This window comes from Phodopus roborovskii, unplaced genomic scaffold, assembly GCF_943737965.1.
Source record: "Phodopus roborovskii unplaced genomic scaffold, PHOROB, whole genome shotgun sequence".
In the NCBI taxonomy this organism is placed as follows: domain Eukaryota; kingdom Metazoa; phylum Chordata; class Mammalia; order Rodentia; family Cricetidae; genus Phodopus; species Phodopus roborovskii.
In genome coordinates, this window is record NW_026126418.1 from 77,588,802 (window position 1) to 77,602,555 (window position 13,754).

Here is a 13,754-nt window from a genome sequence, read left to right on the forward strand (position 1 = left end):
GTCAAAATGTTGAGAATGACTGCTAAGTGCTTACCCTAAACAGCTCTCCAAAGCTCAGTAAACTTTGCAGAAAGAATGTAAAAGCTATATGGGAAGGAGTGATGAGAACTGTTATCTTCACAGACTATTGGACCATGAAGTGACAATAATTAACATCTGCACAAGACTCAGCCCATCAACATCTCATCATAAACAGGGGAGGGGGTGGTGAGGTCCTAACCATCTATCTGCAGATAAAAGAAGTTAATATTTGCTAAGTGGAGAGACTAGCCACTAAGTTGCCTTACTCAAGTAAATAAAATCCCCACCCATGCTCATGTAAGCAATTATATGCAATGGAGAGTAAACACAGACACAGACATACAAATGAAATTAGGAAGTGGATTCACTGCAAAGGGGTTCAGTGGGAGGGCAGAGAAAATAAGAGAAGATAATGGGAAATATAATACATATAAAGTTGTGAAAAAATAATTAGATCATGGATGGGAGAGGAGTTCATGAGGCCAACCATTCCTAAGGAGCTCCATAGTTAATGGTTGCTGAAGGAAGAGTAGACATTTTCTTCAATAGGTAGCTGCTACTAAGTTGCCCATGATCCAGTCAATAACCCCTCACTCACATGTTCATGTAAACAACCCTAACCAAACTCAGTGGTCCATCAAAACCCAAAATTACATCAAAGTGAAGAACTATTTGGGAAGAAGACCAGCAGGCATGGAAGGAAGACAAGAAAAGGTAGTAAAGGTGAACATAACCAAAATGCATTATATTTGTGTATGAAATTATAAAAAATAATGTCATGAAGAAAACAATACTTTAAAATGTTCCTGCCCATTTTCCCAGCAACTCTTCCAGGCATCTGCACTATAAGTGATCCAAAGCACAGTACAAGTCAAATATGTTAAGCGCCTAAGCAAAAATTAAAAAAATAATACAGGAGCAGGCTCAACACAGGATGGTTTATTTAAACAGTGAATCATAAAACCAGTGATTTATTCCAAGCTTTTAAAATATACCAAAGTATTTTAGTATGTACTATTCATAAGGTAAAATACAGAATTCAGTAACTGTCAATGTTATTTAAAATACAAAAAAAAAAAAAAAAAAAAACTAGAAAGAAATAAACTAGAACATTGGCACTGGTCAGACATATCCTAATGATTTTCTTGACTTCTACAATGAGCTCCTTAGTCAGCAAAATGACACACTGTTTCTGCTAATTAAATCCAACAGGTATGTTCAAGACTCATTTACAGTTAGCTTCTGAGCAACCAAAAAACTCAACTGTGAATACTAAAGCTAATTTTACTTTCTGGTTACATTTCATATCCCCTGATACTAAGATATATATTTTAAGAAACAATCAAAAGGAAACAAAAACTTGGATGACAATGAATTTTACAAATGCATATATATACAAAAAGCTAGAAAGAGATCTGTAAAAATGATGACATTATTTTTATTTAGAATTATTACTAGTAAAATTTTATGGCTCTTAATAAAAGTATCCTTTTAGCTTAATTTTTATATGTTCTACAATGAACATGTTGTATCCATAAAAATAAAAAAATGTTGGCCATCTTCCTAAAAACTAACCACTGAGCAGATTACAGTATATCTACCAATGAATTATTAAAATGTTACAGAAGAGTATTTACTAATATGAAAAAAATTCTGACCATAGATCAGACAGTATACTCAAAATGATCCCAATGTCATTCAAAAACAAACAAAAGCCTTTGAATACATAAAAAACACCTACATATGAAATATACCAAAGCATAGTGTTTAGGTGGTAGAATAATATATATACATATACATTTTAAGCCATTTTTGCATCTGTATTTTGGCCAGTTTTCCTCTACTAAATATGAATTTTTTTTCCTAATAAGCAAAAAATAAGTTTTTTGTTTTTTTTTTTAAATCTAGATTAAACAAGAAGTTACCTTCTTAAGCAACAGGAATACATGCTGATGAGCAGAACCGAAAAGTCCTCCTACTGAGGCTTCAAACACTACCCACACCAGTGTCAGTCAACAGGACACTTGCCTTCCAGCATAAGAGCAGTCAGCAAAAGCAATTCTTCCTGCTCATACTTCACTATGTTGGTCTGGATCACTGCTCCCTCTGCAGAGGTCACTGCCAATGACAGCACCAGGTATCTGAAACCCTGTGTTTGTTTCTTTTGTCAGTGCTGGGAATCAGATATTTTGGAGCCCTGTATATGCTAGATAAATGTTCACCAAGCTACATTCCCAACCTGTGGAGCCTCTAAGTCAGACACACCTGATAGAGAACGATCTAAAGGGGAAAAAATGTAGAGCTGAGTCTGATTACAAGTAAACATGATTTTCAATCAAGTGATTGTGGAAATGAATTATTTATATCTTAAATAACACACTAAGTAGGGAATTCTACTCTCAGACCTGGTAGAATTCTGAGGTCATCAGAGGACAATTTTCAAGACATTGCCTTCAAGGGCGTCATGTCAATATTGACTAGAAACAGTATCAGAGATGTCACAATCTAGAAGTAAACAGTTAAAAAAATCTAGCTTCCTGCTTATATTTTTTGAAGTCACTTTACTGCTAGCCACAAAGTGAGTCAGCATTCTGATTTAATCTAAGAATTTCTTGACTTTCCATATACTAAATGAGGCTACAAAGGACAGCTGTAAAGCCAGAAGACACAGGAAGGACAGAAATAAATACAGACATGTGTCCTCCAGCCCAAACAATGAGATAGTTATGGAACTAGATTATCAGTTCAATCTATTTCCAGATCGCTGTCTTCACTATGACAGGTGGCAGAGTCTCGTACAGATGTCAGCACCAAGACTTCCTTTTCTGGGAGTAATCCAAATTCCTGTAGGAAAGCTTCAAGGTCTACAGCAAAGAAATCTTCCCCCAGCTGGTCAGTTACACGAACAAAATTGCCAATCAATTCACCCGCCTTGTAGATGAGCAGAGCAGGAAGGGCATTCCGGGTAAAACGACTGCTGGCTCCAATAACCGAGCTCCTCACTCGACAGAATTTAACAGCTGGGTACTCTGTGGCAAGGCAGATCATGCAGCCATTCATGGCTTCAGTCCCCGGGATGCCATCTTCATAAATATGAACCATGATAAGGGTATTTTTCTGTTCCTTATCGATCATGTCTAAAAATCCTTCTCCACTGGGGATCTCAAAAACTTGCTTGAAATGGGGCCCTTTATGAAACTGCTGCCGCATCTCTTCCATTCTCTGTTTCCGGTACTGCTGTAAAAACTCTTCATCATCCAGGTTCTTCTCCATCGTAGCAAACTCCTTCAGAGTCATCTGCAGGAAGACCAGCAGTTGTACAAAGACAGACACTGAACAGTTTCATCATGTGAATATGCACTCTGTACTTAGAACACATGAGGTACCATGTTAATGTCTTATGCACATTATCTCATTTCTCTCTCTTTTATGTATAGAGAGGTGTGTTATATGTGTACTGTGTGCATGCTGGTGCCTGTGGAAACCAGAAGAGGGCACTGGATCCCCTGGAACTGAAGTTACAGAGGTTGCAAAGACCCAAACCTAGGTCATCTGCAAAAATAAGTACTTTTTACTTTTACTAGCTGAGTCATCTTTCCAGATCATCTTGAAATTTTTAAAATTACATTTACGTTCAGGGGACAGGGAGCATGCCCATGCTTTGATACTCTTATTAAAGTTAGAGGGCAACTTGTAGGAGTTAGTTCTACCATATGAGGCCAGGGATACTCCTCCCACCCCACCCCCACCCCTTTCTTTAAAACAGGGTCTTGTTATACTGCCTGAACTAGTTTTACCATGGCCTCCCAAGTAATTAGGACTACATGACCTTACCATCACCCTTGAATTCACCTATCACTGAATTATCAAGTTAATTTCACAGGAAAAAATTAAATAACCCCATTTTGTAAACATACGCTTAACCCTAAGACTTTACATTATTTGCACAAATTCACATAAGACTAGGATTCAAACTGGACTGCTTAAAGATGTACTTTTATTGTTTTTAGTTATGTGTACATATGTGTCTGTGTAGGGGTATGTGCACATGAGTGCAGACACCTGAAGAGTTGAGAAGACTGAGTCAGAGTCCCAGGAGCTGGAGTTACAGTTTAAACCCACCATGTGGGTTCTGGGAACCACACTGGGGTCTCTGTAAGAGCTGTGCCTGTTCTGCACTGAGCCATTTCTCTAGCCCCTTAAGCTGGATTTTAGAAACTCGGGTTTTTAACTACAATATCATATTGCCTCTCATTACAAAAGAGGCACCACCACCCACTATCAGTTCTCTGATGGACATCTTAGTATCAATCTCAACAAGTGTTACTTTAGTCGCTTTATCTTTTCCTGAAAAGACAACACAATTAAGCTTCCAAAGGAACACATCTCATGCTGCTTTGTACATACAACCACATCATACAAACTCTAAAAATTTTTTTAAGATTCATTTATTTTATGTGTGGGTGTTTTGGTTGCACATATCTATGTACATCAAATGAGTGTTTGGTACCTTCAGAGGTCAGAAGAGGGCACCAAATCTCCTGGAACTAGAGTTATAGATGATTGGGAACCACTATGTAGGTGCTGGGAATCAAATTCAATCTTCTGCAAGAACAAGCACACTTAACCACTGAGCCAGCTCTCCAGCCCCAACTTTTTCTCTTTTTTGAAACAAGGTTTCAAAAGCTAGTCTGGTACACACTATGTAGAACAGACTGGCTTTAAACTACCAATGCTCCCATCTTAACCTCCCATGAACCAGGCCCAGGTTTTTTATTTGCTAGTCAACTGACTGTAGTTGTCTTGCTTCTGTAGCAAAAGCTGTGGGTATCTCATAACCTGCTTTTGTCTCTAGTTGATGTTAACAATACTTTATAATGACCAGGCACACACCTTTAATCCTAGCACTCAGGAAGCAGAAGCAGGTGGATCTCTGTGAGCTACAGCCTGATGTACATAGTGAGTCTAGGCCAGCACAGTGAGACTCTTGTCTCAAAAAAACAAAGCAGCAATAATAACCAAAACCATTTCCTAATGTTTCCAAACACGTTTATAAATTGATACACAAATGTCATACTTAACCTATCCCCTAGCCTCTACTAAACAGGCAGCTTCCAGTTCTGGTTTACTACAGGCAACTCAATAGGATAGGGATAGAATCTCTCAAATCTGACCTATGTGGTCATATGAATGTTGCTTCATTCTGGTTTCAATGGCTGTGACCAGCAGGCACAATTATCTTCTTTCTTCTGGCCTGGTACAGCAAAACATCTCTGCCTAATCTGGGATAGGGGTGGTAACGAGGGACCAAACTAGAGCAGAACACTGGGTTAGTATTGTATCCTAACTAACCAGAATCCTTCTGAACTCTGTCTTATTACCAATTTTCTTCCTATCACACTGAGACTGTCTTGCTTGGCCAATCTAACTGGGTCTTTTAGCTGATATGGACTTTGTCTAGGTTTTATGTCATTCCCTGGTCAAATAATCAACTTTTGGCTTAATGCTTTATCTGCACCCTTATGCTGGCTGATATTTTTAAATGTCAATTTACTATCAAAGTGTATGCATATGCACAACAATGTGAGTGTGTGGGCTCATGTGCTTCAGGATGCAGGTGGAGGTCAAAGGACAGCCCTGGGATCTGGTTCTCTCCTCCACCTTTACATGGGTTCATAGGTTCTGCTTAACTCAGGTCACAGGCTTGCACAGCAAGCACCTTTCCCCACTGAGCCTTCTCACTGGCCCCTGTGATGGATATTTTTAGCTTTAAGCCACGGCTAATTGATCTCAGGCACTCCTGAACATTTCTTCCTTGGTCAGAGGGAATAAGAGAGACATTTAATTCTGATAAGGTAGGAAGGTGTCAGGGACCCTGGGCTCAAATATTTTCTAGAATGTCTGTTCTACTGTACTGCCTCCACAAAATAAATACTCAGAATATGAGTAAGAAACTAATATATACTCCACATATACTCCACACTTTCAACAGGCCAGTCCCTAAGATGGGTATTTGACTGCAGAACCCTGGGGAGAGCATTTAGCCAATGCTAGCTGAGACCAAGCCCAGATACACCCTGAGTTATGACAGGACTCTCCCCTTTGCCCTGCACTGCAAAGCTACTCAGAAGCAAAATTCAACTTCCTATATTTCCTGAATCACCAAGCCCATTTTCAGCAGTCATGGAAGCATCTGAAGATGCTATTACCTTCCCACTGATTTTCTCCTGGAGGTCCTTCTGTTTCTTTTGCTCCTCCTCTTCATCTAGATTGGACCTGCAGGTCAGAGATAGTTTTTTGATCAGCCGCTCCATCTCCCGGCACTGCTCCTCCCTCTGCTCTGTCTCCAGCTGCTTGAAGCGGCGCCAGTCATTAATCACACCTTTTGGACCTGAGTAGGACAAACATGAACAAGAACAGACACGGGCTTTGGACAAGCTGACATCTGAAAACAGGAACTTACATCTGCATGAAGCTTGCTCTATCTATGAGACAGCAGGAGCATCCATACACCCTTACGCAGGCCAGACTGTTCTACATACAGTAAGATCTACTACAGCATTAGTTTGCAAGAATTAAATGGCCAACCTAATGTCCAATGTTGTACAAATCTACCCAAAGGTAACTAAAGAAACACTTAAGAAGAGCAAGATGATACTAGGCAGAGCTTGGTGGCCCATAACTGCAATGCAAGAATTCCACAGTGAGGAAGATCACATATTCATGGTCAGCCTGAGCTATTAAAAAATCCTTCCTTCATTTGTAAATTGCTTTTGGCAAGATTGCCATTTTTACTATGTTTACCCTACCTATCCAAGAGCATGGGAGATCTCTCCATTTTCTGGTATCTTCTTTAATTTCTTTCTTTAAAGACACAAAGTTCTTGTTATATAGGTCTTTCACTTGTTTGGTTAGTGTTAACCCAAGATATTTCATGTTGTTTCTGGCTATTGTAAAGGGTAAAATTTCTCTGATTTCTTTCTCAGACAATTACCGTCTGTATATAATAGGGCTACTGATTTTTTTGAGTTAATCTTGTATCCTGCTAATTTGTTGAAGGTGTTTATGTAGGAGTTCCCTGATAAGAGTTTTTTAGGTCACTTATGTAAACTATCATATCATCTGCAAATAGTGACAATTTGACTTCTTCCTTTCCAATTTGTATCCCCTTGATCTCCTTTTGTTGTCTTATTGCTCTAGCTAGAATATTGTACTTCAAGTACAATAATGAAGAGATATGGAGAGAGACTTGTCTTGTTCCTGATTTTAGAAGAATCGCCTTAAACTCTCCATTCAGTTTGATGTTGGCTGTTGGTTTACTGTATATTGATTTTATTATGTTTAGGTATGTTCCTGTTACACCTGATCTCTCCAAGACCTTTATCATGAAAGGTTGTTGGATTTTGTCACAAAGGCATTTTCAGCATCCAGTGAGCTGATCATATGGTTTTTCTTTTTCAGTTGTTTATATGTTTACATTGATAGATTTTCGTATGCCAAACCATCCCTATATCCCTGGGATGAAACCTACTTGGTCATGGTGGATGATTTCTCTGATGTGTTCTTGGACTCCATTTGCCAGTATTTTATTGAGTATTTTTGCATCAATATTCATGAAGGATATTGGTCTGTAGTTCTCCTTCTTAGTTGTGTCTTTGTGTGGTTTAGATACAATGCAATCCCCATCAAAATCCTAGCACAATTCTTCACTGACCTTGAAAAGATAATACTCAACTTTATGTGGAAAAACAAAAGACCCAGGATACCAAAACAACCCTGTACAATAAAGGAACTTCAGGAGGCATCACCATCCCCAAGTTGAAGCCCTACTATAGAGCTATAGTCCTGAAAACAGCTTGGTGTTGGCACAAAAATAGACAGGTATATAGATCAATGGAATTGATCAATTCACTTGGAAATCCTGACATTAACCCACATACCTAAGAACACCTGATTTTTGACAAAACAGCTAAAATTATATTTGGAAGGAGGAAAGCATCTTCAACAAATGGTGCTGGCACAACTGGATGATGGTGTGTAGAAGACTGCAGATAGACCCATGTCTATTGCCATGCACAAAAGTAAAGTCCAAATGGATCAAAGACCTCAACATAAATCCAGCCACACTGAACCTATTAGAAGAGAAAGAAGGAGGTACCCTTGAATGAGTTGGTGCAGGAGACTGCTTCCTGAACATAACACCAGTAGCGCAAACACTGAGATTGACAATAAATGGGACCTCCTCAATGAGAAACTTCTGTAAGGCAAAGGACACAGTTGTTGACAAGAGGAAATCAAAAAGGCTGAAAGACACTTAAGAAAGTGCTCAACATCCTTAGCCATCAGGGAAATGCAAATCAAAACAACTCTGAGATACCATCTTACTCCTGTCAGAATGGCTAAAATTAGAAACACTAATGACAGTTTATGTTGGAGAGGATGTAGAGAAAGGGGAACACTCCCCCACTCAGTATGACCGTTCATACTCTCTACCACAGGATCCAGTAATTCCACTCTTAGGCATATACCCAAACGATCCACATTCATGCAGCAAGGTCATCTTGTTCAACTATGTTCATAGCACCATTATTTGTAATAGCAAGCACCTGGAAGCAACCTAGATGCCCCTCAACTGAAGAATGGATAAAGAAAATGTGGCACATTTACACAATGGAATACTACTCAGCAGGAAAAAACAATGGAATCTTGAAATTCTCAGGCAAATGGATGGAAATTGAAGAAACCATCCTGAGTGAGGTAACCCAGTCACAAAAAGAGGGACATGGTATGTACTCACTCACATAAGGATTTTAGACATAGAGCAAAGGATCACTAGTCTATAATTCATACCACCAGAAACTAGGATACAAGGAGGAACCTAAGAGATTCATACAGGTCCCTCACAGAAGGGGAAAGGAACAAGCTCTCCTGAACATATTAGGAGGGGTGGGGACAGTGAGTCAGAGGAAGTTAGGAAAGAGAAGGGGAAGGAAGGAGCACATGTGGGAACAGGAAGATTGAGTCCGGTAAGAACTGACGAGAATAAAAAAAAGAGATATCATAATAGAGGGAGCCATTATAGGTTTGAAGAGAAAACTGACTCTAGAGAAATGTCCAGAGACCTACAAGGATGACCCCAACTAACAATATGATCAATAGTAAAAAGGCTACCTTAAATGCCCTTCCCTGATAATTAGATTAATAACTAACTTATATGCCATCATAGAACCCTCACCTAGTAGCTGATGGAAACAGAAGCAGACACCCACAGCTAAACACTGAGCCATACACCTGGAATCTAGTTGCAGAGAGGGAGGAGTGATAAGAAAAGGGGTCAAGACCAGGCTTCAGAAACCCACAGAGACATCTGACCTGAACAAGGGGAGCTCATGAATCCCCAGACTGATAGCTGGGAAACCAGCATTGGACTGAGTCAGACACGTTGAACATGGGTCTCGGTTAGAAGGCCTGGGCAGTCTAAGGGACCTCTGACAGTAGAACCAGGATGTATCCCTGGTGCATAAAAGGACTTTGGGAGCACATTCCACATGGAGGGATACTCCATTAGCCTAGAGACAGGAGGGAAGGCCCAGACCCTACTTCAAATGACTTGACAGATTTTGATGATCCCTCCTGGACAGCATTACCCTCCCTATAGAGTTGAGGGGATGAGAGGGGAGGGTGACTAATATGTAAAATAAGGGAAAAATTATATATATATATATATATATATCCATTCTTCCTTCAAAAACCAAGGGTTAGGAATATAGTTCAGCTATAGAATACTAACTAAGCATTCACAATGCCCTGGATTTGATCCCCAGCACCAAAAGGCAAGAGATGGCAGGATGAGACAATTCCACATTTCTTGACATGAAAAATACTCCAAAAATATTAGGGAAAAACAAAATAAAAAAAAAAAAAAAAACAATAAGCTAGGCATAGTGATGCATGCCAGAAGTTCGCCAGGAATTCTTTCTACAGAAGCTGAGTATAGAGGATCATTTGAGATCAGGAGTTCAAGACCAGCCTGAGCAACATAGTGATACACTTATCTCTAAAAAGAAAACAAAAATGGCTATTTCTGATCCAATAAGATGGCACCAATTTAGAAAGTTGTTAACACAGTAGAAAAAAAAGGAAAAATATGTATTGCTGGCTGAAGTCTAAGCATCACCTCAACTTACAGCACAATAAAAATAGATTTTAATTTAAAAAACTAATCATGTACATATGCCATTTCTAGGAATTAATTCTACAATACACTCATATGTATGACTTATGGGTTCCCAAACCCTGCCCAGCTGTTCCCTGACATGCTGATATGCATACAGATTTGCATTGTACAGAGGAAGAGCTAAAAGCAAGCACAATGAACAACACTGGGAGGTCTCTGGAGTTAGATGAAGGAGAGCATGAGCTTATAGTTGATGCATACTTCACAGGGTACTTTTTTGAGCCAGCTTCTAGAACTCTGATCCTTCCAGTACCTGTATTGATTGAAATGCCTTCGCCTGCCAGCTCAGCCTCAACAGGTATGGAGCTGCTGGCTGGGGCTCCATTGACTCTGTCTCTGTCTTCATGGTCACTCTCCTCATCCTCACTGGTGCTGTAGTAGTACTGTAGTTTCTCCCCCAGCAGCTTATCATCCAGTGTTGTCATGGTGCCTGGAAGAAGACAATGTGTCATGGATATTTTTGCTGGCTTGAGCAAGAACATGAATCTGAACCTTACGAGGTGCACGTGTGCTAACATCTGACAAGTTAATGAATCTAAAATGTTTTCATAAGCTGAATTTCAACAAACCCCAACTCTGGCTTTATGCCATAGCTTACCAGGCTTCTGTTAGAGAAAGCAAAACTGAGGCCTAAATAAAAAATATTTCTTTCCCAGGCTCAGCAACAAATCTGCTAACAGATCATAGATGTCTGATTCCAGGAGCCTGAGAGACATGATCCTATCTAATTGTGTGTACTGGGCAAGAGCAATCTACTGGCTCATAGTTTTTATTCATATACACTTTTAATTTTAAGACTGCTAGGTAACAAATTAGGCAAAGTCCTCAGGGAAAATGTCAAAAGAAACCACCAATGGGTGTAGTGTTGAAACTAAGTTGTTCACTCCTCTGCCTCACGAAGCCTGGATATACAAGCAGGACCAATGCTGACTAGCTAAAGCAAGTCTCCAGGACAAGATTTAAACAGTAACCAAATGTTAAAAAAAACACCTAACACACAGCTATTTGGGGAAAAGGGATATTTCAGTTCGTTAAAAGTCTGAGTATCCAGCAGGAATGATTAGAAAAAAAATACTCTGGGTGTGGTGGCTTTGATTCCAGCACTTCCAAGGCAGAGGTAGGCAGATCTCTGTGAGTTCAAGGCCAGCCTGGTCTACAATGTAAGTTCCAGGATAGCCAAGACTACACAGGGAAACTGAGTCTCACCCCACCCCAATGAAAAAAGGAAAGGAAGAAAAAAGAATACAAAACAGCCCTTCCTCTAAGCATACAAACACCATGCTTCAGGAGAGACTTAACACATGGCTTTTACACTACTACAATGTGCCTTTCTCCCACAGAGTAGAAACCCAACAGTCAAGACAGAGCACTGTGCAGGCCAAAGAAAACTTCAAAAAGGAGGAGAAGAAAGAGGAAGAGGAGGAGAAGTAGTAGTAGCAGTAGTAGTAGTAATAGTAGTAGTAGTAGCAGCAGCAGCAGCAGCAGCTAGGGATGCACAGATAGAGATGTGCAAGATGGCCAGAAGAGGAATGTGCTGAGAGGGTGAGCTGGAAGTGTAAGAATGAGGGGGAGGATCATGAGGAGGGGGGGGCTAAGGAGAGACAGAGAATGCAGTGAGATGGGTATGGCAAGAGAAAGGCTTACAGAAGAGGCAGGGAAAAGAAGGGCAGGGCTGGGAGGGTTGTTCATAGAAGGTAGGGCACTGAAGAGAGCAGGGCTGAGGAGGTGGAGCAAAGAAGGCTGAGGCAAGGCAGAGCTTAGTTTAGGAGACAGATGGACAGAAGAAATAGGAAGAGCTGTGAGGAAGGGGCCAAGAAGGTGGAGCCATATGGGGCGGGGCAGAGAAGGGTGCCCTAAGGAAGGCGGGGCCAGGGTAGAAAGGCGCGAGGAGGGCGGGGCTAAGGAGGTAGGGCAATGTGGAGTGCGTGGTGAGGGGGTAGAGCAGTGAGGAAGGCCAGGTGAGGAGTCAGCTAAGGAGGCGAAGCACCATAAAGACCGGGCCGAGGAGGGAGCGGACTGAGGAGGCGGAGCAGGGTGGAAGACCCGCTGTGGAGGGACGATGAGGACAGCGGTGCGATGAAGGGCTCGCGGAGTCTCGAGGGGAATAAGGGGAGCCCGGAAGCGGGAATCCCGGGTGCCATGAGGCAAAGCAGTTCAGGCCTGCACGGGAGCGCACCCCTGCCCCACCCCATGTCTAGGTCCGCCGCTTCCTCCCGCTGACGCCTGTACACTTACCTCGCCTCGCTCAGTCGGTTTCCTTTGGACTAGCAGCCCCAGTCACCAGCAAAGAATGCTCGCTGAGAGAAAGAGAAGTGCCGGAACACCTTGAGCGACAGAGAAAAGCGGCCAAAAGTGGACTATGCGGTCCAATCAGCCGGCCTTCCGGCGTCATGGCGGACGCACGCTGCCCAATCACAAGAAGCTTATCCCGGCGGAGCTACCGGTCTTGTCTTAGGACAAAACACTTCGACATTACGTTTGAACTTTGAATTTCTAATTTTGACAACTTTCCTTCCAAGTTTTGAAAAAAGTTCCAGATGCGTTTTCTTTCTTACTTTTTTTTTTTTTTAAATCATGCCTATTAAAACGAAGAAATGGCTCAAAAACATTCATTTTGGCCGGGCAGTGGTGGCGAACACCTTTAATCCCAACAGTTAGGACACAGAGGCAGGCAGATTTCTGTGAATTTGAAAACATCCTGGTCTATAAAGAGAGTTACAGGACAGCCAAGTCTGTTACACAGAGAAACACTGTTTTGAAAACAAAAACAAAACATTAATTTCTTCTAGCATAAATAACACAAAGAGCAGAAATTAAAACTTAAAAAATACAAGCCCAAGCCTTTGACAACCAAAAGCTGCATGACACCCTGCACTGGGTTATTGGACAGGAAAACGGCATGGACAACTAAAGAATTTGAATGGCCCCTATCAAGTAATATTAGTTAAATAATTATTGAATCAATAGCTGGCTTAATTTACTAATTTATGCACCGTGATAACCTTCAAAGGTTCTATCAAGAAAGCTACACTATTTTGCAATTTTGTTAAACCTAATATGGTTTCAAACTGTGAGTCTTAGTTAGGGTGTCCAATACACAACTGTGAAATTGCTCCTTAAAAACCGTGCACAAATCATATAAAATATGCTAGATTTATGTGAAATACACTGCTTGAAATAGGGCTCCTACACCTGGCGGTGGTAGACCACGCCTTTAATCCCAACACTTGGAAAGCAGAGGCAGATGCATCTCTGTGAGTTTGAGGCCAACCTGGTCTACATACAGAGTGAGTTCCAGGACAGCCAGGGCTAAACAGAAAAACCCTATCTTAAAAAAAGGGGTGGGGCTCCTAATTTGAGGAGAAAGGTTCTCAATTTGTGGTTCTAGGCTCACCTACATATTTTTTTCAAATTTGTCTATGTGTACATTTTCTTTAGAAGCTATTTGTTTGGGCTATCAGAGACAGCACCCTCCAGCACCCCCCACACACACACA

General features: G+C 40.9%; 1 protein-coding gene across 1 annotated transcript; it reads right to left on the reverse strand.

Annotated features, from left to right (window-relative positions):
* Positions 1-945: 945 nt before the first annotated feature.
* Positions 946-12,514, reverse strand: Pdcl (phosducin like). Its single transcript, XM_051185332.1, has 4 exons — positions 12,494-12,514; positions 10,512-10,688; positions 6,231-6,412; positions 946-3,318 (listed from the first exon to the last, which is right to left on the reverse strand). Exons 2-4 carry the CDS (start codon positions 10,681-10,683, stop codon positions 2,767-2,769), a joined length of 906 nt encoding a protein of 301 aa, XP_051041289.1. The 5' UTR covers positions 10,684-10,688; positions 12,494-12,514; the 3' UTR covers positions 946-2,766.
* Between the last annotated feature and the right edge of the window lie 1,240 nt (positions 12,515-13,754).

Bases quoted from the DNA above. Each gene is read 5' to 3' on its own strand.
- Pdcl (XM_051185332.1), bottom strand. From the start codon at position 10,683: ATGACAACACTGGATGATAAGCTGCTGGGGGAGAAACTACAGTACTAC. The intron at 6,413-10,511 runs GTACTGGAAGGA...TGTCCTACTCAG, and splicing joins AGGCATTTCAATCAATACAG to GTCCAAAAGGTGTGATTAAT. The intron at 3,319-6,230 runs GTAATAGCATCT...GTCTTCCTGCAG, and splicing joins AGGAGAAAATCAGTGGGAAG to ATGACTCTGAAGGAGTTTGC.